Source organism: Peromyscus leucopus, chromosome 1 (assembly GCF_004664715.2).
Source record: "Peromyscus leucopus breed LL Stock chromosome 1, UCI_PerLeu_2.1, whole genome shotgun sequence".
NCBI lineage: Eukaryota > Metazoa > Chordata > Mammalia > Rodentia > Cricetidae > Peromyscus > Peromyscus leucopus.
In genome coordinates, this window is record NC_051063.1 from 193,496,774 (window position 1) to 193,521,765 (window position 24,992).

The window sequence follows — 24,992 nt, forward strand, 5'->3', positions numbered from 1 at the left end:
ATATACTTGTTGTGATACCAGCGTTTAGTAAGAGGGGCAGTTAGAGTCCAGTGTCAAGGGGCAGTTGTGGAGAAATCAAAATCCCTGTACCACAAGTCTATGAGGACAGAATGTCAAACTTAATTCAATGTGGAAATCTTTAATTTGTTTCTTTTTTACTAGGTATATCACATGTGACTCTGGATATAAGCCTTATGTGCATAGGGATATGGAAAGACATAACATATATCTCTCTCAGGACAATTATAAGATATTTAGCAGTTCCCAGTTTGAATACACTTGTTGAATTTGATTCAAGTGTACAAATAATTGGTTTTCCAGTTTCATTATTAATCCATCATCAAGCACTGCACAAAAGTCCTGTGAGTACTAGGACTATGTAAATATTTTTGTTTGTCCTAGTTCACTTAGCAAATGTAGTATGACTCACAGTACAGGAAAATTGATGGAATGCAATAAGGGAGGTAAGGCTCTAAGTTTTTCCAGTTCTCTGCAAATATGTGAAAAATCTCACATAGAAAAAAGATTCTGTAAATGTGAGTCATGTAATAAAGAATCTAACCATCAAAGGTGCAAAACAACTCTTAAGGAAGGGGAACAACATGAGTGTAAACTTAATGAGTGATTTAAAAATATCTAAGTCTTCTTTACATTTGGACCAAATTGTAAAATTAATTCATACAGACAATAAAGATTCAACAGGTTATTGAATGTGGTAAAGCTTTGACATGTTTCATTATCCTTGTAGGCAAGAAAGAAGTCAAACCGAAGAGATACCTTCTGTATACACTCAATGTGATAATGCCTTTGCATATCCCAGTACTATTCAATTGCATAAAAGAACAAATACTAGTGAGAATCCTTATGAATGCAATCCATGTGTTAAAGCCTTTGCATATCATGGTCATCTTCAAAAGCGTAAAAGAGCACATACTGGAGAGAAACCCTATGAATGTAATCAGTGTGGTAAAGTCTTTGCACAACACAGTCATCTTCAAAGACATAAAAGAACCCATACTGGAGAGAAACCCTTTGTATGTAATCAATGTGGTAAAGCCTTTATATGTCATAGTACTCTTCAAGTGCATAAAAGAACACATAGTGGAGAGAAACCTTATGAATGCAATCAATGTGGTAAAGCGTTTGTATGTCATAGTCATCTTCAAATGCATAAAAGAACACACACTGGAGAGAAACCCTATGAATGCACTCAATGCGATAAAGCCTTTGCACGACTCAGTCATCTTCAAAGGCATAAAAGGACACACACTGGAGAGAAACCCTATGAATGTAATCAGTGTAGTAAAACCTTTGCAGATAATACTGGTCTCCGAATACATTCAATAACCCATACTGGAGAGAAACCCCATGAATGTAATCAGTGTGATAAAGCATTTGCATATTACAGTCATCTTCAATTTCATAAAAGACTACATACTGGAGAGAAACCCTATGTATGTAATCAATGTGGTAAAGCCTTTGCATTTCAAAGTACTCTTCAGATGCATATAAGAACACATACTGGAGAGAAACCCTACAAATGTGCTCAATGTGGTAAAGCCTTTGCATGGCGGAAAAGTCTTCAAATGCATAAAAGAACACATACTGGAGAGAAACCCTATGAATGTACTCAATGTGGTAAAGCCTTTACACAACACAGTAATCTTCAAGGGCATGAAAGAACACATACTGGAGAGAAACTCTATGAATGTAAGCAATGTGGTAAAACCTTTACACATTACAGTCGTCTTCAAAGGCATGAAAGAACACACACTGGAGAGAAACCCTATGAATGTAATCAGTGTGGTAAAGCCTTTGCACAACACAGTCATCTTCAAAGCCACAAAAGAACCCATACTGGAGAGAAACCCTATGAATGTAATCAGTGTGGTAAAGCCTTGGCAGATCACAATAGTCTCCGAATACATGAAAGAACCCATACTGGAGAGAAACCCTATGTATGTAATCAATGTGGTAAAGCCTTTGTATGTCACAGTACTCTTCAAGTGCATAAAAGAACACATAGTGGAGAGAAACCTTATGAATGTACTCAGTGTGGTAAAGCATTTGTATGTCATAGTCATCTTCAAGTACATAAAAGAACACACACTGGAGAGAAACCCTATGAATGCACTCAATGTGATAAAGCCTTTGCACGACTCAGTCATCTTCAAAGGCATAAAAGAACACATACTGGAGAGAAACCTTATGAATGTAATCAATGTGGTAAAGCCTATGCAGATCACAATAGTCTCCGAATACATGAAAGAACCCATACTGGAGAGAAACCCTATGAATGTAATCAGTGTGGTGAAGCCTTTGTGCGTCCCAGTCATTTTCAAAGACATAAAAGAACGCATACTTGATAAGCCTTATGAATGTAATCATTGTGGTAAGTCTTTTGCATGTCACTATGCTCTTCAAATGAATAAAAGTACATATACTGGAAAGAAGCACTATGTTTGTAATGAATATTGTAAAGCCTTGGCATGTCAAAGTATTCTTCAAAGGCATAAAAGAACACTTACTAGAGAGGAAACCTATTAATGTAATCAGTAGGTCAAGCTTTTTTTTTATGTCACAATAGTCACTGAAAACATAAAAGAACCCATACTGCAGAAAAACCCTGTTTATGTAATCAGTGTGGTTAATCCTTTGAATAACATAGTACTCCTAAAATGCATTGGCATATTGCAATAGTCTTTGACCACCTGAAAAAGCTACTGAGGGCTTCTTTTTTTTTATATAATTTTTTCTTTAAAGTATTTTTCTTTCCTTTTATATACCAAGCCCTGTTCTCCCTCCCTCCCCTCCTCTCACTCCCCCATCTTCCCCATACCATTTTCATACCTCTGTCAACGGGAGTAAGGCTTTCTCTGGGTAGTCAACATATGCTGGCATACCAAATTGAGGCTGTACCTAGCTCCTCCCCTGAATGAAGGCTGAATAAGGTATCCCACAAAATGGAATGGGCTCTAAAAATCAAGTTCGTGTACCCAGAGTAAGTCCACATCACATTGCCAGAGCATCCACAAGCATATCAAGCCACATAATTGTCACCCACATTCACAGGGAATAGTGTGGTCCCATGCAGGCTTCCCAGCTGTCAGTCCAGAGTTCATGAGCTCCCATTCACTAGATTGGGTCAGTTATCTCTGGTTTTTCCCATCATGATCCCAACACACCCACGTTGCTGCTATATTCAGTCCTTCCTCTCTTCAACTGAACTCCAGGATCTTGATCAAGTAGTTATCTGCGGATCTCTGCTTCCATCAGTCATTGGATATAGATTCTATGATCACAATTAGGGTAGACACCAATCTGAGTGCAGGGGATGGCTAGTTTGAGCTCCCTATCCACCATTGCTTTGAGTCCTAGCTAGGGAAAATCTTGTGAGTTCCTGGGGTTTTCCTAGCCACAGATTTCTCCCCATTCACTTAGTGGTACACTCTGTTAAGATATCTCTATCATTGCTCTCTGTGTTTGAAGTTGATGTGTGCTTCTTGTATGCAGCAGGAGGACGGATTCTGGTTTCACACCCATTCTGTTAGCAAGTGTCTTTTTATGGTAGAAGTGAGTCCACTGGTAATTAAGGTATATTAATGACCGGTGTCTGTTAATTCCTGTTATGTTTTTCATGGTAGTATGTGTGTGTTTTCTTTCTTCAGGATTTGCTGGTGTGAGGTTATCTATTGCCTGTGTTTTGATGGTTGTAGCTAACTTCCTTGGATTAGAGTTTTCCTTCTAGTACTTTCTGTAGGGCTGGATTTGTGAACATGTAATGTTTAAATCTGGTGTTGTCATGGAATATCTTGTTTTCTCCATCTTTGGTGATTGAAAGCTTTGCTGGTATAGTAGAATGTGCTGGCATCCATGGTCTCAGTATCTGCAGAACAACTGTCCAGGACCTTCTGGCTTTCAGAGTTTCCATTGAAAAGTTGGGTGTAATACTGATAGGTCTGCCTTTGTATGTTACTTGATCTTTTTCCTTTGCTGCTCTTAATATCCTTTCTTTATTCTGTATGTCTAGTGTTTTGACTATTATGTGGTGAGGTGATTTTTGTTTTTTGGTGTAGTCCAGTCTATTTTGTGTTCTGTATGATTCTTCTCCCTTCATAGTCATCATGTCTTTCTTTAAGTTGGGAAAGTTTGCTTCTATGATTTTGTTGAATATATTTTCTCTGCTTTGAGCTAAATTCTAGTCCTTCTTCTGTCCTTATTATTTTTAGATTTAGTCTTTTCATGGTGTCTCAGATTTCCTGGATATTTTTTGTTTAAAAATTTGGTGGATTTAACATTTTCTTTCACTGATGAATCTGTTTCTTCTATTGTATCTTCAATGCCTAAGATTCTTTCTTCCATTTCTTGTATTTTGTTGGTTAGGTAGCTTGCCTCTGTAGTTACTGTTTGTTTACTCAGATTTTCCTTTTCCTTAATTCCCTGAGTTTTTGTTTTCTTTATTGCATCTCTTTCAATTTTCAAGTCTTGAACTGTTTCATTCACCTGTTTGAATCTTTTTTCTTGGGATTCTTGACTTTAAGAGATTTCTGTTTTCCTCTCCTTTTTGTTTTTGTTTTTCTTTTTTTTTTCATTTTTATGGAACTTTTCATGTCTTCTTTTAGGACCTCTATCATCTTCATAAAGTTGTTTTTAAGGTCTCTTTCTCTTAGATTATCTGCTTTGGGATGTTCAGGTCTTGCTGTTGTAGGATCACTAAGATCTGGTGGTGCCTTATTGCTCTTTATGTTGTCTAATGTGTTCTTACACTGCCATCTATCCATTTCTTCCTTTTATCCATAAATGTGCTGCTCCAGGTCACTTTTCTTCCAATTGGTGCAGGAGGGGTGTATGGCTCTGATGTTCAATCTTCCCAATTAAAGCATGGGAACCTTATGGCTCCAGTGGTCTCTTGTGCCACAGGGGATGTATGGCAAAGGTGCAGGAGGGAGAAGACTGCTGGCCACTCTTTGCTGCTACACTGGCTGAGGGGAGGGGCTAGAGAAGTGGCCTGACCATTCTGGAGATTGGGCCTTTCCTGTTGCCAATCAGTGCATGTAGGGGGCATATGACTCTGATGGTTGATGGTGCCATTGAAGATGGTTATCTTGGCTAGAGAGGGCTTCTTAATATAAAGTATTTGATAAGATTGTTAGCCAACACACTTATAATCAGTTTCACAAGAGTATTCTGTAGAAAAAAACTTGACAATGTGAAAAATCTGTTAAAGCTTTAGGATGTCTTTTTTAATATTGTTTGCACCAACAATCTGATGGAAAAAAATGAATTTATTACTATAGGAAGCCATAGGTATAGCGTTAAAGGGCCAGCCAAAGAAATGCACCTTGACCCTGAAACCAGAGCCAGTGAAAGACACACACTTTGTCCTTGAAGCTGGAGCCAAAGAAATACACATTGACCTGAAACCACAAAAGGAACACACTTCATCCCTGAATCAAGAGTCAGTGAGGGAAACAAATGACCCTGAAGAAAAGACCCAAACAGTTAAAAAGAACCAGTGGAAGAAACACACTTTGGCCCTGAAACCTGAGCCAATGAAACACAGTCTATCTTTGACCAAGTGAGCACAAACCAACCAATTCCTGACCTTGAATCCAATCAATCCCTGAGCACAAAATCCAGCCTATATCTGAACATGTTCAGTCTCAGACATTGAAATCTGACCAATTCCCACCGTGAAAATTTCCCTGGAAAAACTCTGCCCCTAAGAAGCCCTATATGAGGGCTTTGCCTGTTCAGGTGGTAGCTGCTCTTTTCCATTCTGGCAGAGGCAGCCACTATTCTGGATTCTGCCCTCCTAAATAAATGTCTTGAATGAGTTTTAGGGGAAGACTTTTCACTTGTGGATTGGAGCAGAGAAGCAATGGTAACTCTGCTGGGAAACTCCCTTAATGGAGTGGAGTAAAAGTAACAACTTCTCCCTGGAGACCACTATGTTTCTGCAGCAGTTTCCCCCTTACTTGACTGAAGCAGAGAAGTAGCAATTTGGTCTAGAGATGAGAAGAAGTGGACATCTCTGCTGGGAAATTCCATTAGGGGAGTGGAGCAGAGTCCAACTGTAATGGCTCTCTTTTAGAGAGGAGCAGGATTGCTACATTCTGCAGGGAGAGCATTCCGCAATGAAACACAGCTTTAGTTATAGCCTGACTTCTGACACTTCAGGGTACCTTTTCCTTTAGAGCCCAAGCTATCCAGGATACTTTCCTCCAACTGCTTCAGGTAGTGCTAAACTTTCCAATAGTCAGGACGCCTTTCTCCTCACAGTTGTAAATATTGAGTATATTGTCCCTTCACAGCTATAGGTATGGCCTGACTTCTGACAGTCAGGATACCTTTCCACTCATAGCTGTAGGTATATAGGATATCTTTCCTTTACAGTTGTAGGTAGAGCCTGACTTCTTTTTGGCATCAGGATACCTTTGCCCCCAGAGCTGTAACACCTGCACTATGAAGATAAACAATAATGTAACACTTTTAGATTTTATACTTCTCATCAATTAAATGAAATAACTAATTCAGATGTGTAGATGAACTTCTAAATGATCTTATTAAATTTAAAAAAAATGGAGCCAATTGTAGGGGTGAAAGCCTTAGATCAGGGAAATACAGATAGCCACAAGCCAACCTTTGCTCACCAACTCTGCAGCTTCCAAATATGTGTGACTTCCTCTCTGCCCAGGTTTTATATGCCTTGCTGTTCAGCCCTCTCATTGGCTCTCTTAGCCCAGCTACCTCACTTCCTCTTCCTACACATCTCTGGACTTTCTGTCTGTCTGTACAGAACTCCAGGTCTCTATGCTTGGTACTGAGATTACAGGCATGTGTTACTATGCTTGGCTCTTCCCTATTGTGGTCTAAAACACACAGAGATCTTGCCTGCTAAGGGATTAAGGGCGTGTGCTGCCTGACGTCTTTGTTTACTTAAAATGGGTGGCCTTTCCCCCATGATCTCCAGGCAAGCTCTATTTATGAAAGCACAAATAAAATATCACCACACAGATTTGTATTAGTTTCTTTTCTGTTGCTGTGATATAATATCTAGGTATAGCCTGACTTTTGACAGTCAGGGTACCTTTTTCTTCAGAGCCCTTGTATCATAGTCATCTTACAATTTAATTTGGCCTTGGGTTCCAGAGGGATACAGGATCATCAAAAAAGTGGCATGGCAACAAGTGTCAGACATGACAGCTATTTCAGGAAGTTAAAAACTGACATCCTTAACTGCAGCATCAAGCACAGAGTGGGAACTGGAGATGGTTTGTGGATGTAAATTCTCAAAGTCTTCCCTCAGTGACATACTTCCTCCAGCAGGTTAGTATTTCCTAAATCTTCCAAATGATACCATCAACTTAGAAGGATTGACTTCTCAGACTTCAAGACTGTGCTTGCTTTCTGTTACAGCTTTCTGTTACATGAACCAATTCATGGTGAATAAAAACTGTATGTAAGCTGTTAGGTGCCTTAACATCTTTGTTACAGAAATGAGTTCTTACAAGAAAAAGTCTCCCATGAGTGATAATTGTCTGTTTAAAAATCAATTTTAATTATAATTTTGTATTGTTTATGTGTGTCTCTGGGTGTGTGAATGGGCATGCTGTTTCCTGAGAACTTTAGACCCTTGGATCTTGTAGCAGCAATCACAAGGAGTTGTCAAAAATCAGAACTTGATCCTGGAAATAAAGATTTTATCACTGCCCAGCTATAGATCTATTGCTGTAAATATTTTAAAGCCTACTTATATCACTTTGAAGTCAGGAAATAAGGACAAACTCATAGAAGAGTAAGCCCCTATTCATGTACACAATTTGGTAAAGACTCTGGATTTCAGAGTTGTCTTTAGCTTCAAGAAAAGCAATCATGTTTCATTAACTTTTCATTGTAACCTTGAAGGAAGTGAATTACCACATTCACTCAAGACAGATGGTGGAGATCAATTCACTGCATTTTCTATTTTGAATCATTTGTGGTAGAAACATGTGCTATATGTGTGACAAATCCATTTAGTGAAGTTTAGTTTGTGTTCCTTATATTCTTTGTGTGGCATTTGTTCATCTTCTATTGTCCTTTTCTTAGTGATAGGTATATTTCTGCTGTAATGTATGGAATAGTATCCCCATCATCTAAGTGGTCCATTGTTATTCAAATATCAGTCAGTGTGTGATCATAATTTTCAATTAAGGGTGTCTGTGAAATGCTGATGGGTTGCTCCTGGTTTTGTTTTTTATATTTTCACAAATTCCCTTGAGATTTTGTTATGGCAATATTTTGTTTATACTCCAACAAAATTTGCCTGAAGATCAGAGGACAGAGGCATCCACTAGATTAAACATAGAGACCAGGCAGTGGTAGCACACACCTTTAATCTTAGCACTAGGGAGGCAGAGATCCATATGGATCTCTGTGAGTTGAAGGCAACCCTAGACTACCCAAGATTAATCCAATCTAAAAGAAAAACAGCCAGTCAGCAATGGCTCTCTCCTTTAATCCAAGTACTTGGGAGTCACACACCTTTAATCCCAGCACTAGAAACATTGAGACAAGAAATGGTATGGCTGGTGGAGAAAGGCATATAAGGCAGGAGAAGGCAGGAACTCAATCCTTTCCACTAGGGACCCAGAGGCATTGAGTCTGGGGATTCATGGAGACAGGATCTTCCCCTTTCAGCTGAGGAGTTGGCAAGGTGAGAAGTGTCTGTGGCTTGTTTCCTCTGATCTTTCAGCATTTACCCAATACCTGGCTCTGAATTTTTATTAAGACCAATTAGGATTTGTGCAACATTTTGTTGTTTGTTATTCAGCTTGACTTGGATAACAGTAATGATTCAAGGATACATTTGAACTCATGGTCCTCATGTGTCCACATCCTCAGTGCAAATCCAGGGGTAGATAATATACTCCTAATGTGTGATGTTCTGTCAACACAATTTAACAATGCTAATGCTAAAATGCTTATTAGAAGAGAATATAAAAACGTTAAATACTTCTTTTGTGTATTCAAAGCAGTATTTTCACTTATGTGGTAAAGATGTAATAAAGTAAGATAATCAGTAATTACCTATGTATCACGTGCCATAGCTTGATGTTCAATTGATGTGTGTGTGTGCATGTGTAATTTGAGATTCTATCCTTCTCCCTGTCCCCATTAGTTAAACCACTTGGCACTTCATCTTGAAGTACTGCCTTCTAAGGGAATTATCCAGATATGCCAGAAAATGTAATGGCATCAAGATGTTTTTGTAACAAATATTTATGGAGTGTGTCTGTGTGTCATTTTATTATGAGTTTGTAGGCCCATAACAGGTAAGTGGATACCAAAGTTAACTTTGTAGTTTCTACTTTTGATCCTCTTAATATGGTAATCAAGAGCAGGTTTTCAGCCATAGACCATTCCCACTGAACCATCTCACTGGTGCTGAAATAAGATTAATAGAAATACTACAATGGCAAACTATTGTCTTATTTTCAGATTGTAAACTTAATTTCATACAATGATAGAGGAACACAGGACAGTTTGAATAATAAATCTTTGCATATGAAAATATTTATATGACCATACATTTTTAAAATGTTTCTTCTGAAGACTAAACATTTGTTTATAACACTTTCTCAGAACCACTACTGAATGCCAGAGAAATACTTCATTCATGAAAGTTGGTTGCTACTAGCCTGATGACCTGAGTTCTAGCTCTAGATGTCTGATATTACTCCTATAAGATTTTGTCTAATTTATATACTTGCGAATGGACACTCCTACACATCAGCACATACATAAATGATTTTTAAACCAGAATAAGTACCATTGAGGTCACTTGCAGCCAAATGATTCATTGGTTTCATCACTAGGACTCATGTTGGGGAAGTAGATAATAGACACCTGTAAGTTGTCTTCACAGTGCTATATACACATCATGGCACAGGTGTATACCACAAATGCAGTCATACTTTTTTTTTTTTTTTTTTTTTTTTTGTTTTTTTGAGACAGGAACTTGCTTTGGAGACCAGGCTGGCCTCGAACTCACAGATCTGCCTGCCTCTGCCTCCTGAGTGCGGGATTAAAGGCATGTGCCACCACCACCTGGCTCATCATACATTTTTAAATGGAAGAAGTTAACAAAACAAAGAAAATAAACCAGTTATTGAGAACATATTGATTTCCCCATTTGAATTATAGAATCTTAAGAAATTTGCTGTCCAACAATACAATGATGCTTCATTTTTAAATCGTATTTTATCCTTTCATTCTCTGATTCAATGATAGTATATTTAAAAACATACATCATCTGGATTTAGAGGTGGATAGCTGTAATACCAACAATTTGGGGACTGTGCTGGGTCAGTTCTGTGAGTTTGAGGCCAGCTTGGTACCTATAGTGAACTCCAGTTCAGCCATTGCTATGTGTCATACCCTGTCCCAAAAAGAGAAGCATATTTCAAATTTTGAAACTTTTCCTAATGTAATCTGGCTGGACTCTTACTGGTTTCAATAAAAGCTTTTGTTATGTTTCTCATGTTAAGAGAACTTTGTTGCTGGGTAGTGGTGGTGCACACCTTTAATCCCAGCACTCAGGAAGCAGAGGCAGGTTGATCTCTGTGAGTTTGAGTCCAGCCTGGTCTACAGAGTGAGTTCCAGGAAAGACTCTAAAGCTGCACAGAGAGACCCTGTCTCAAAAAAACTAAACAAATAAAACAAAACAAAAGGTGACCATTTTAACAATCAAAATAAGAAGCAATATAAAGAGTCCATTCACAGAGGTATAGAAATACTTGAATCCTTTGACAACCATCTACTGGGAACTTTCCTCACCTTAAAGTAATAGGACACAGAAGGACCAGTGGGACACCTTCATCTTCACTATTATAATGACATATATAGGGCCTGGAAAGTTGGCTCAGTAGTACTGACCCTCTTCAGTACCTAAGTTTGATTCCTAGCACTTACATCAGATTGGTCAGATTGGTATTTCCAGGCCCAGGAAATCTGGTGCATTCTCCTGGCCTCTTAGGGCATCAGATATTCAAATGATGAAGAGACAGATACGTATGTGATTCCATATTGTAAAAAAGGCTTTCTTAATGTGCCTGTTATCTTATAAAAGATTTAAAAGAGAATGAATTTTAAGTGCATAGGTTTTGCCAGTGTGTATACCAAGTGCATGCCAGGTCCTAGTGCTGATCAGTAGATGGCATCTGATTTCCTGTGACTGGAGGTACAAACAATGGTGAGCTGTCTTGTGGGTGCTGAGAATCAAAGTCGGGCCCTGTGTGTGAGCAGCCAGTGTTCTAAGTGCTGAGCATTCTATTCAACCACATAAACATGTCATTAATAACATTTAAGGTGTGAATGGCTGATATAAGATCATCTGTACCTCATCTCTGATGACCCAGAAGAAATGTAAGATTGAAAACACCAGAAAATGACTTAGACATGGTACCTAAAACATTCTTCAAGCCTAAATCTCCCCAAAATGAGAGGAAATACAGTGAATGACCAAGAAAGAAACTGAAAATAAAAGTCTTTTTTTTAAAAAAAACATAAAAGTCTTTAAATGATGGTTGACCATTTAACTGAAGCCACAAGGGTGGTTTCATCTCCATTGTGGTAAATGGGTGCAATTGGAGTACAGAAGCTCATGTTAGGTGTAGCATTGCTTGAGTTTATACCTCCTGTAATGAGAGAAAAGAAACGTGCAATTATAAAAGTCTGACTTGTCTGTACATATTCTGCTTTCCTGATGCCTGAAAAACCTTCAGTCAGGAACCCTGAATGGTCGTGACTATAGATGACATTCAGGTTATGAGGAGATCCTGAGACTTGAACTGAAGTCTTGCCAAGGCTAAGGTAATCAAGCATTTACAATGAGATGTGAGCTTTGGGTGTGAAAGCCTGAGGTTCTAATAATAGAGTGCACTGCTTGGGGCATACCTGAGGACAAGTTGACATGCACTGTACTCTTCTTACAGAGATCAACTTCTCTCTGACTCCCATTTGTTAGGATTAAAGGCATGTACCACCACCACCTAGTGTAACTTGGTTCTTTTAGTTGACTTAATAAGAGTGAATGGCTGAGCCTGGATGGTTAGGTTAGTCCAGACGCGGGCTCTGATCCTAACTCTAACAAAAGAAGGCTTCTATCTAATGCAGCCCTCCCTGCTTAACATCCAGTCTTCCAACTTTGAGCAGTATTCTTTATCTTTGAGTCTATTATAATTCATCAAGGGACTAGGGCAGAGTACTGTCCTTATTCTACAGATTGTGAAACTCAAGCTAATGTAGATTTGTAGTTTTTGAATATACAGAATTATCACTGCTCATTTTACTCATCCTATCAATCTAATGACTCATTAAATGGAAATGAAGCCACTAAACCAGGCATGGTGGCATAGGCCTGTAACCAAGATACTTAACAGACACAGGAATGTTAGGATTTCAAAATCATCTCATTTCATGATTTTAATCTTAATGCACTCTCATTTGTAATATGAATGTGAGAACTGCAGCTATCCTGTCTATAGGTAGCAAGAGAAAATGAAGGGCAGAAAGAACACAATATAGTGAAAGCAATCACCTTCAGAGGGTTTTTGTAATGTTTATTTAGTTGGTATGTGGAGAATGATTAAATATCAAGCTTTTTTTTTGTTTTTGATTTTGTTTTGTCGAGACAGGGTTTCTCTGTGTAGCTTTGTGCCTTTGCTGGAACTCAGTCTAGACCAGGCTGGCCTCAAACTCACAGAGATCCACCTGCCTCTGCCTCCCAAGTGCTGGGATTAAAGGCGTGCGCCACCACTGCCCAGCCGATATCAAGCTTTTGTAGAAAAAGTTGTTATAGAGATCAGATGCAAATGTGCTATCATTCTCTGTATTTTCTCAGAGTATGTTATTATGTCCCCACTTTAGTCTCTAATTTTGTTGATTTGGACATTATCTCACTGTCTTTAATTAGTGTGGATGAGGGATCATCTATTTGTTGATTTTTCTTGAAGAACCAACTCTTTTATTGCTTCTCTGTATTGTTCTCTCTTTTTTTTTATTCTATTGACTTCAGCTCTCTGTTTATTTCCTGCCATGTACTTTTCTTAAATGTGTCTGCTGCTTTTTGTTCTAGAGCTTTTAGATATGCTGTTCAGTCATTAGTATGGGATCTCTACAAATTTTTCATTAAGGCACTTAGTGTTATGAACTTTCCTCTTAGCACCGCTTTTATTGTGCCTCATACCTTTGAGTATGTTGTACATCATTTTCATTGAATTCTTGGAAGTCTTTAACTTTTTTATCTCTTCATTGACCCAGTGGTAACTCAGTAGTGAGTTTTCAGTGTTTTTTATGTATACTTGAATCATGTTTGTTAGTTTTGTTGTGTTAGTTTCTGTCTGCACGATCTGTCCATTGGTGAGAGTTGGGTGTTTAAGTCACACATGATTATTTGTGGGGCTCTATGAGTGATTTAAGCTTTAATAATGTTTCTTTTACAAGTGTGGGTACCCTTACATTTTGTTCATACTTGTTTAAAATTGAGACATCATCTTGGTGGATTTTTCCCTTGATGAGTTTGCAATGCCTTTTCCCATCTATTTTGATGAATTTTCATTGAAAGTCTATTTTGTTAGATATTAGGATAGGTAAATCAGCTTGCTTCTTTGGTCCATTTGATTGGAAAATCTTTTTCCAACGCTTTACTCTGAGGTAATGTCTTTTCTTTGATGTTGAGGTGTGTTTCTTTTATGCATCAGAATGTTGTATCCAATTCATTAGCCTGTGTCTTTTTATTGGTGAATTGAGTCCATTGGTATTGAGGGACATTAATGACCAATTGTTGCTAATTCCTGTTATTTTTTTATTGCTGATTGTAGTGTATGTGTGTCTGTGTATCTGTCCATCTTTCTGTGTCTGTATGCTTTGCTTCTTTAGGTTTTGCTGGTTTGAGATTACCTACTTCCCTGTTGCCTGTTTTTTTTATCAGTGTAGTTAACTTCCTGGAGTTGGTGTTTTTATCCTAGTATCTTCTATAGGGTTTGGTTTTGGGATAGATAGTGCTTAAATGTGAATTTGTTAAATACTGTTTTTTCCACCTATGGTCATTGACAGTTTTTCTGGGTAGAGTAGTCTTGGCTGACATTCTTGGTCTCTTGGAGTCTGCAAGAGATTGGTCCAAGCCCTTATGGATTTTAGGATCTATGTTGAGATGTCCAATGTGATTCTAATAGGTCTGCTTCTATATGTTACTTGGCCTTTTTCCCTTGCTGGTTTTAATATTCTTCCTTTGTTTTGTATGTTTAGTGTTTGATTATTATGTGGCAAGGGAATTTTCTTTTCTTTTTTTTCTTCTTTGTATTTTTTTATTTTTATTTTAATTTAATTTAATTTTATTTTACAATGCCATTCAGTTCTACATATCAGCCATGGGTTCCCCTATTCTCCCCCCTCCCACACCCTCCCCTTACCCCCAGCCTACACCCATTCCCACCTCCTCCAGGGCAAATCCTCCCCCAAGGACTGCAATCAACCTGGTAGACTCAGTCCAGGTAGGTCCAGTCCCTTCCTCCCAGACTGAGTCAAGTGTCCCTGCATAAGCTCTAGGTTTCAAATGGCCAACTCATGCAATGAGCACAGGACTTGGTCCCACTGCCTAGTTGCCTCCCAAACTGATCAAGTCAATCAACTGTCTCACCTATTCAGAGGGCCTGATCCAGCTGGGGGCCCCTCAGCCTTTGGTTCATAGTTCATGTGTTTCCATTCATTTGGCTATTTTTTTTCAATAATTGAGTAGAACCAAAATTTATTATAAGCCACAGTTGTCCTAGGGACCTCCATACTATATATATAGCCTCTATGGTTCTATGGGCTGTGGTCTGATTGTTCTTTATTTTATATCTAGAATCCACTTATGAGTGAGTACATACCATGACTGTCTTTCTGGGTTTGGGTTACCTCACTCAGGATGATTTTTTCTAGTTCCACCCATTTGCCTGCAAATTTCATGCTTTCATTGTTTTTCTCTGCTGAGTAGTACTCCATTGTGTATATGTACCACATTTTTTCCATCCATTCTTCCATTGATGGGCATCTAGGTTGTTTCCAGGTTCTGGCTATTACAAATAGTGCTGCTATGAACATAGCTGAGCATGTATCTTTATGGTATGAATCAGCATTCCTTGGGTATATGCCCAAGAGTGGGATGGCTGGGTCTTGAGGTAGTTCAATTCCTAATTTTCTGAGAAACCGCCATACTGATTTCCACAATGGTTGTACAAGTTTACATTCCCACCAACAGTGGAGGAGTGTTCCCTTTGCTCCACCTCCTCTCCAACATTGGCTGTCATTGGTGTTTTTGATCGTAGCCATTCTGACAGGTGTAAGGTGGTATCTCAGAGTCGTTTTGATTTGCATTTCTCTGATGATTAAGGATGTTGAGCATTTCTTTAAATGTCTTTTAGCCATTTGTGATTCTTGTTTTGTGAATTCTCTGTTTAGCTCTTTAGCCCATTTTTTAATTGAACTGTTCAGTATTTTGATGTCTAGTTTCTTGAGTTCTTTATATACTGTGGAGATCAATCCTCTGTCAGATGTGGGGTTGGTGAAGATCTTTTCCCATTCTGTTGGCTGTCTTTTTGTCTTATTGACTGTGTCTTTTGCCCTGCAGAAGCTTCTTAATTTCAAGAGGTCCCATTTATTAATTGTTGTGCTCTGGGTCTGTGCTGTTGGTGTTTTATTTAGGAAATAGTCTCCAGTGCCAATGCATTCAAGAGTGCTTTCTACTTTCTTTTCTATTAAGTTTAGTGTAACTGGATTTATGTTCAGGTCTTTGATCCACTTGGACTTGAGTTTTGTGCATGGGGGAATTTTTTTTTTTCTAATCCAATCTATTTGATATTCTGTATGCTTACAGTTATTTATGTTGGGAAAATTTTAGGCATGTCTTTATTTAGGTTATTCTTCTATGATTTTGTTAAGTATATTCTGTAAGTTTTTGAGCTAGTTTCATTTCCTTCTTCTATTCCTGTTATTCTTGTTTAGTCTTTTCATGGTGTTACAGATTTCCTGGATATTTTGTGGTAGGAATAGATTTAACGTTTTCTTTGACTTATGAATCTATTTTCTCTATTGTCTCTTCAATGCCTGAGATTCTCTCTTCTGTCTCCTTTCTTCTATTGGTGACATTTGAGTCTGTAGTTACTAATCACTTACCCAGATTTTCCATTTCCAGGAGTTCCTCTATTTGTGTTTTCTTTATCGCTTCTATTTTTGCTTTTAGGTATTGAAATGTATTTTTGATTTTTCTTGTTTTCCTTTTAGGGATTTATTGATTTCCAATTTTATGTTTGTCTTTCCTCAATTTCTTTAAGGGATTTGTTCATATGCTCTTTAAGACCTCTATCATCTTCATAAAAATAACTTTAAGGTCATTTTCTTGTGCTTCAGCTGTGTTGTATTGTTCAGGTCTTGCTATTGTAGAATAGACTCTGGTGATACCATATTGCATTTTCTATTGTGCTCTTACTCTGGTGTTTAGCTATCCAGACTTAGGGTGATTTTTAGGCCTAGGTGTTGATTCCTGTATTTGTGTTTGTTAGATGGGCATTTTGTTCTTTGGTTTGTCTTTCCTCTCATCTTCTGGCCAAAATGGCTAAGAGTTCTGGTGACTAGGTTGTCTTTGGGTTCATTAGAGTGCCCCTTCTGGGTTTTGGGGGGATAAGGAAAGATTCTTAGATCCATCCAGGCTATTGCTAAAGCTAAAGTCCTCTTCCAAAGTTTTAGATGAAGATATGGAGCCCAAGTGAGGGGTGCAGACTGGGGTCCCCACATCTGGTTGGGCCTCTGAGTTCCCTAAGATGAGCCTGGCATCAATTACAGCTGCCATGGCTGGGGACCCTAGATCCAGCATGTGCTTCAGGAAGGCTGATTTCTTCTGAAGTTGTTGACTTCGGATGCCCAGATCTGCCCTGGTTTCTGTCTGGTAAAGCAAAAGTCTTCTTCCAAAGTTGTAGACCAGGATATGGAGCCAGGGGTGCATGATGGCTGTGTGTGTGGGGAGGGGGGTTGGGGTTGTGCACTCTGGGATATTTAGGCAAGTTTAAAGGGTTCTTTGGGCAGTGTGCAGTGTCTTGCTTGCATACCCAACTAGTGCATCAGATTCCTAGGGATTGTTTATTTCCTCTTCTTTATTTATTTTGGTTGTTTTTGTTGTTGGCATTATGGATAATCTGTAAAAGCCTTTTAACTTACTGGATAAAAAGTATTATGAGGGCTGGGCAGGTCATTTAGCAAGAATTCTTTTGGGGTATGACCTGAATTCAGATAACACCCAAATTAGGAGGGTCATAACCACCTGATACTCCACATGTAGGGATATGATACCCGCTTTTCTGGTGTGTGACATATACTCATGGAAGACATTCTCTCGCATATTGAAATATAAACATAAAACTGGCTTAAACTTCTTTTTATACCAAAGAAACACTGGGTCCCTAGAGTCAGAGCCAGTAAAAGAAATATGCCCTGGCCTTAGAGTTAGAGTACAAAAGCTAAAAATGGCCAGTAAAAGAAACACAATTTGGCTCTGATATAAAAGTCACCTCTTCCCCTGGCCAACTGAACAGTTAAACCAACCTATCACAGAGCAGGAAAGTAAGCACCCTGACCCTGGAGACCAGAACCAGGGAAAGAAACAACTTTGATCTGAGACCTGAGCAAGAGAAAGGAACACTTTATCTCCAAATCCATAAACAAGAAAATGTGCTCTGACTCTGAAACCAGTACCAAAGAAACACTCTGGTTCCCTAGAATCAGAGCCAGTGGAAGAAATATGTCCTAGCCTTAGAATTAGAGTCAAAAACCAAGAAAGGACAGTGAAAGAAACAGAGTTTGGCTCTGAGGTCAGGGACATCTCTGCCCATAGCCCACAAAACTAACCAATCCCTGGGCAGAAAAAAACTAAGCAATCCCAGGTAAACTCCACCCCAAGAGATCCTATATAAACCAACCTGCCTGGTCAGTTTTGTGCTGTTCTCTCCACCCTGGTAGAGGCAACCACTCTCCTGGACTCCTTCCCAAATAAATCTCTTTCTCAAAAGAGTTTTGGCTTTGAAGATCTTCATTCATCAGTGCAGAGAAGTAGATTGCTAAGATGTCCCATAGTGGACTGAGCAGAAAAAAACCTTGCTGAGATGTCCCTCGGGGCTGAGCAAGGGGGAGCTGAACAGAAGAATCTTGCTGAGACATCCCTTAGGGAACTGAGCATGGGGGAGCTTGTAAGATGAATTGCTAAACAGTCTTATAAATAAAAAACCTGGAGCCAGATATTTGGGTTAAAACAAAGATTAGAAAATCAGAAAGAATCTGGCCATATTCTTACCTGCTAGGAGATCCTCAGACAAAGAGAAAGACATGAGGATCACCCAGAGACATATTTCCTGTATAACCACACCTATATGCCTTTATGTTCTGCATTTCATTTCCTCTGTCCACCAAGTTACCTCACTTTCTTTCTTTCTGTAGAGACCTTCAGACCTGGATGGTTAATGCTGGGAATAAAGGCAAGTACAACCATTCAGGGATTTGTTCCCAGTGTGGCCTTGAACTCAGATATTCAGATGGATCCCTGCTTCCTGAGTGATAGGATTAAAAGCATGTGCTACCATTGCCTGACTTCAATGTTAATATAGTGGCTGGCTTTTTCCTCTGATTCTCAGTAAAACATTACTGGGGTGCACAATATTTTGGAGGACACAGTATTTTACCACATTTTCCTTTTTTTGTCTAAAAGAAAAATTATAACTAATATAAGAAAACTATATACAATAAGTAAAATAACTATATACAATATATAAAAGGAATAAATACATCAACAATGTCTAGTACATTTGCATTTGACAAATTCAGAGAAAATATCCCATTGTCCTATTTTTGTGAATCCAAAGGATTGTATCTAATTTACCTTCTATCCTAATATGTATTACCAAAACTATCTTTTGATATCTTTCAATCTTCTGTACTTTACACCTTAGTGAGTTTCTCTTCTGAATTTCTTAGCAAAGAAAACTATACTATTTAATCTTCAACTCCCTTAGAGACCCGAGAAAGAAATAATATTAACCAGTAGAACAAGAAGTACAAACAAGCATCTTCCAAAAAAATGTGAGTTATGACAGAAATAGTCAGCTGCCTGGACAGTCACCTGAGGTTTCTCTGCAACACTGGGGCATCATCTTCAGCCTACAGGCTTAGCATGTTTGACAGACTCATCTGTGAAGCAGGATTTTCTAAAGAGCCTTCCTATCTTGTCTTGGCAAGGATCAGCAGTCCTTTCTTTTGTGTCCTGCTTGTCCATTTTGGACAGCATACAGTCAGCAGTCAATATGAGGGAATTTTTCTGTCCGGTGGCTAACTTTTGCCACAATGAAAGTAAACTCCATATGTAGTTTCTTCAATGCTTATATTTTCTCTGAAGTAGATTGGTGCTGCCAGGAACAGATAAGTCTCATAGTCATTAAAAACATCTATGTTTTTAAAAACATCTTAAGTGCTATATTCTGTAGATCTCCAAAGGGTTTGAAGAAGCATCTATGTAAAATATATGTCTGTTTGACCTTGAAAGCATACTTAATATGACTACAAATTTGATTTTAATGACTATTAACTTACATTTATTTATATTCTAATTAGTTGGTAATTATAACCTTCAAGGATTAGCAAATTGCATTACACTTAAGTGAACAGTATGTAAAATAAGAACAATATCTTGAACAAAATTAGAAATATATGTACAGTATTGTCTAACAAAAAATCTGAAATTTGTATCAATATACATAATTTGTATACAATATACAAAAATCTAATCCAATGTAAAATATTTAAAACTGGTAGTTGCCTTTTAAAAGTAGATTCAATAACCCTCTTTTTAATCTATATTATATCTATAACCTCTCTTTTTTCTTTTCAGAGTAGATTTAGTAATCTACCTCATATCAAGATCTTCCTTTTTCTTTTTCTTTTTTTTTTATTTTCAGACAAGTACCTTACATCTAATCTCCTTTGTTTAGACTTTTTCCAGACCATTAACAATAACAACTTGTAACCAACCATCCTAAACAATGACAATTATCAAAAAACCTATAGAAAGACCAAAAACCAACCATCCCACCTCTTGGGAATGTAAGCATCATGCTCTTAAAATTACTTCCTGCTATTTGGGGGTGAAGGCATCTTTAGAGGATCCAAAAAAAATTTGTGTTAATTGTCAATTCCTAGGAGCAGTAGCTGTATCATTTGTTGTCCAGTCTCTGCATAATGTGAAATTGCAGGGATTATCTCAGTAGTCTGATTGTTCCAGTAGTCTGTGAGGCTGGATCATTTCAGCTAGCCATCTCAAAATTGTCCTGAGCAGTTTGTAGTCCAAAGCTGATCTTTGGGTGATGTTTGTCAGCTCAGTGGTATTATTATTGTCCATGTGGAATTGGCATTGTGGGGCCCCATCATCTTTTTGGACACTTCAAATTTGATGGTGGGCCTCGTCATGATTCCCTGGAGAAAACTGATAAGAGATTCAAACATGAAAACATGTATAGGCAGCTAAATAAAACTGTTTTTCTAGAATTAGTACTCTATATGATCATTAATATCATAACAAAAGTTTTTTTTTTCATTTTTCTTTATTAAGAAATTTTTTACTCCACATGCTATCCACAGACCCCCCTCTTCCCTCCTCCCTCTTTCCACCCCCCAGCCTTCTTTCCCAAGCCATACCACATCCCCATATCCTCCAAATTGAGGTCTCCCATGGGGAGTCAGCAAAGCCAAGCACACTGAGCCTAGGCAGGTCCAAGTCCCTTCCCACTGCACCAAGGCTGTGCAAGGTGTCACACCACAGGCACCAGATTTCAGAAGCCTAGCCACAGACCAGGAACAGATCCCATTCTCCCTGCCTGGGTGCCCCCCAAACTGAAATAGATTCATCAGTCAAAGAAAACACTAAAACCAACAAAGTCATGACGCAAAATGTCCAGGAAATTTGGGAAACCATGGAAAGACCAAACCTAAGAATAATAGGGATAGAGGAAAGAAAAGAATACCAACTCAAAAGCACAGGAAATATCATAATATCATAGAAAACTTTCCCAACCTAAAGAAGGAAATGCCTATAAAAATACAAGAAGGTTACAGAACACCAAATAGACTGGATCAAAAAAAAAAGTCCTCACCACATAATAATCAAACCACTAAACATACAGAATAAAGAAAAAATACTAAGAGCTGCAAAGGAAAAAGGCCAAGTAACATATAAAGGCAGACCCATAAGAATAACACCTGACTTCTCAATGGAGACTCTAAAAGCCATAAGGTCCTGGTCAGATGTTATGCAGATACTAAGAGACCATGGATGCTATCTCAGACTATTATACCCAGTAAAACTCTCAATCAACATAGAGGGAGTAAACAAAATATTCCATGATAAAACTAGATTTAAACAATATCTCTCCACAAATCCAGTCCTACAGAAAGCACTTGAAGGAAAAATCCAATCTAAGGAAGTTAGATACACCCATGAAAACATGCTGCGAGCCAAAGGAATATATCATAAGAACTCAGCTGGTTATGACAAAGTCACTACCTGGAGGAATCAGAGAATTCCTCCAGAGGAAGCCAAATCCCAAGGAGTTTTTGGTGTTACTTGGCTTGTTATATATCAGCTGTATTCTGTTATGAAAATCATGTGTGCCTTCATAGTTTTCCCAATTTGACTTTTCCCTAAGAAGGGCTAACAGTGTGGACTGATCACTCTCTGGACATACACATTCCAAGTATTTGGAGAACAGCCTCAGGAAAGGCTTTCTCTGCAATCATATCTCCCCTAGCCACTTTCAAGGACTAAAGGAGACATCACCCAGGTGGTCACCCAATTTCCAAGGATTAACAGTGATAACAGCCCACAGGCGAGTCTCCTGACTTAAGGTAAATTCCACAAGGAGACACCGCCCAAGTCAGGTAGACATTAAGTAATAGCTTTACACAATTTAGCTCAGACCCCTCCTTTCTTATAGCCTTACTAACTTTATAGACCTCTAACTACTTACCTAACCACTTCTAGGAATATTTAGATAAACTTCTGTGCTAATAGCTATGCTCAGCCAGAACTCCCAGTTCAAGCCTCCCTGTAATTATCATTATTGGTAGCATCTGGCCAGGTCCATCACCGGATGGAGGAAAGTACCTTATCAGAGATACCTCTGTACTCTCTAGAACAGACTTGAGCATCCAGGCTACCTGTTTGAGAAGGCCTGGCGGATGTGCCAATTAAGCCTTACTTCCTCTTTTCCCAAACCTTACCTCCAGTTCCAGATCTCCCTTTAACTATCACCAGAGGCATCTAGCTGTACACAGGTTGCCTAGAGACTGAGCACACTTTCCCCCACCCTGCAGAAAAACGGCAGACAGCTTGGACAGATAGGAGCCACAGGAAAAAAGAAGACAGTTTTATTTTCTCCCATTGACCTAGCAACTTATAGATTTTTAACATCCTTTACCAAACACATTTAAGGTTATAGTTGTGCACGTAATACCCCTCTTCTTAAACATTACCCATATTTAGCCTTTAGTTGATTCATTAGTCACTTCCCCTTTGGGTCACAAATGGTAATTAACAACTAGTGCCCTTCTTTGTAATTCTTATCAACCCTCCATTTGATCCTGATAGTGGACAATCACTGCCTGAGCAAGTTCAGGCTGAGTGTCCTGGGTGGAGGGGAGGATTGTGATTTTGGGGAGATATATAACTGTAAAGCAGAGGACAGACAAGAAGAGAGAAGAGAATGGAAGAACGAGATGGGTAAGAACTTGAGAGGAACGAGCTGAGATGGGGAAGAACTAGATTGAAGAGCTAAAAGAGAGGACTAGAGGAACGAGATGGAAGATGAGGAAGAGCCAGATGGGGAAGAACAAGATGAGGAAGAGCCAGATGAGAGAGAAGGAGACGGGAGAGAAGCTGATGGGAGAAAGAACTAGATAGATGAGAACCTAGAAGGGACAGAACTAGATGAAGGAATTAAGATAGAACCTAGAGGGGACAGTAGATAAATATAGAGAGAAATCAGGCAAGAAAGGAGCTAGACGTGAGAACAGAACTGAAGCTGTGTATAAAGGATGTTATGCCAGAGGAATAAAAGTGAATGGACCAAAGAACTCTGCGTGCGTAGACTGATTTACCGACCCTAAAGAATAGATTCTCAGCTGGTTGATAGAGTCTTCCGCGGACCCTGGGAGGGGACTATCGAGGGGCTGGACCCCCATAGTCCTCGATAAAAACACAGGCAATAGATAGTCCCATATGAACTAATACCAAAGAAGGAAAACATACAACACTACCACCAAAAAATGACAGGAATTAACAAAAACTGGTCATTAATATCCATCAATATCAATGGTCTCAATTCACCTATAAAAAGACACAGGCTAACAGAATGGATATGAAAACAAGATCCATCCATTTGCTGCATACAAGAGACACACCTCAACTTCAAAGACAGACACCACCTCAGAATAAAAGGCTGGGAAAAAACAAAAGTTTTAAATACATATATAAATCTTATAAATTTTGATGTAAAATTCATACCTTAAGAAAAGTTTTGAAGAATCAAAAATAGAACCAAAGAATCATGAGATTACTGGCAATAGAATAGTCCCTTAATTTTGGTTTTTCTTTTGTCTCATATCAGGTGGCTCTTCTGACATGATAGAGAGATTTTACATTTTCTTTTAATAAGCATGCTTGGGTTTAGAGAAGGAAAGAGCCACACTCTAGCTCCAACATGAGCTTTAATTTTTAATTGAACTAGGACTACATAAAGACCATTTGTGTTATGTGTCTGTAGAAAAGAGCAGAAACAAACATTTAGGAAGACTTATGAAATTTTATATGTGATAATACCAATAGGCCAATTTACTTTTTCTTTCTTCTCCCCCGCCAAATTTTTTTTATTAAGAATTTTTTTATTCATTTTACATACCAATCAAAGATCCCCCTCTTCCCTCCTCCCACCCCTCCAGCCTTCCCCTCCCAACCTAACCCCTACTCCCACCCACAAGAAGGCAAGTCCTCCCATGGGGAGGCACATCCAGTAGAGGCAAGTCCAAGCCCTTCCCAATGCCTTAAAGCCACGAGGTGTCCCATCATAGGTAGTTGGCTCCAAAAAGGCCACCCATGCATCAGAGATGGATTCTGATCCTACCGCCAAGGGCCCCCCCAAGTAGATCAAGCTATACAACAGTATCCCCATACAGAGGGCCTAGTCCAGTCCCATAGAAGCTCCACAGCCATTGATCCAGTTTTCATGAGTTCCCACTAGTTTGGTTTGGTTATCTCTGCAGGTTTCCATCATGATCCGGATGCACTTGCTCATAGAATCCCTCTTCTCTCTTCCACTGGACTCTTGGAGCTCTGCCTATTGTTTGGCTGTGGATCTCTGCATTTGCTTCCATCAGCCATTGGAGAAAGGCTCTGTGATGACAGGGTACTCACTGGTCTGATCACTGGGGTAAATCAGGTCAGTTCAGGCACCCACTCCACTATTTCTAGTAGTCCAAGCTGGGATCATCCTTGGGGATTCCTGGGAACTTCCCTAGCACTGGGTTTCTCTCTAACCCCATGACATCTCCCTTTATCATGGTATCTCTTTCATTGCTTTCCCCCTCCATCTCTGTTCCAGCTTAACCATCTCGTTCCCTTAAGTCCTCATCCCCTATCACTTACCCTCCATTGCCTACTCCTCATCCCCAGTTTACTCATGAAGATCTCATCTATTTCCCTTTGTCAAGGTGATCCATGTATCCTTCTTTGGGTCTTCCTTGTTAGCTTCTCTGGAGTTGTGGGTTGGTGTCTGGTTATCCTTTGCTTTTTATCTAGTATCCATTTATGAGTGAGAACATACCATGTTTGCCCTTCTGAGTCTGGGTTACCTCACTCAAGATGATATTTTCTAGTTCCA

At 38.9% G+C, this 24,992-nt stretch overlaps 1 protein-coding gene across 2 annotated transcripts in view; it reads left to right on the forward strand.

Annotated features, from left to right (window-relative positions):
- The window catches only part of LOC114685187 (zinc finger protein 431-like), a 72,844-nt gene that overhangs the window by 30,657 nt on the left and 17,195 nt on the right, over positions 1–24,992 (forward strand). The window contains exon 4 of one of the 2 annotated variants that reach the window (XM_028859802.1): positions 749–2,463. The exons of the other annotated variant lie outside the window; for it this stretch is intronic. Within the exon in view, the coding sequence (XP_028715635.1) occupies positions 749–2,366 (1,618 nt within the window). The 3' untranslated portion in view covers positions 2,367–2,463. Of the gene's footprint in view, positions 1–748; positions 2,464–24,992 lie in introns of those variants that run through there. 2 annotated transcript variants of the gene reach the window in all.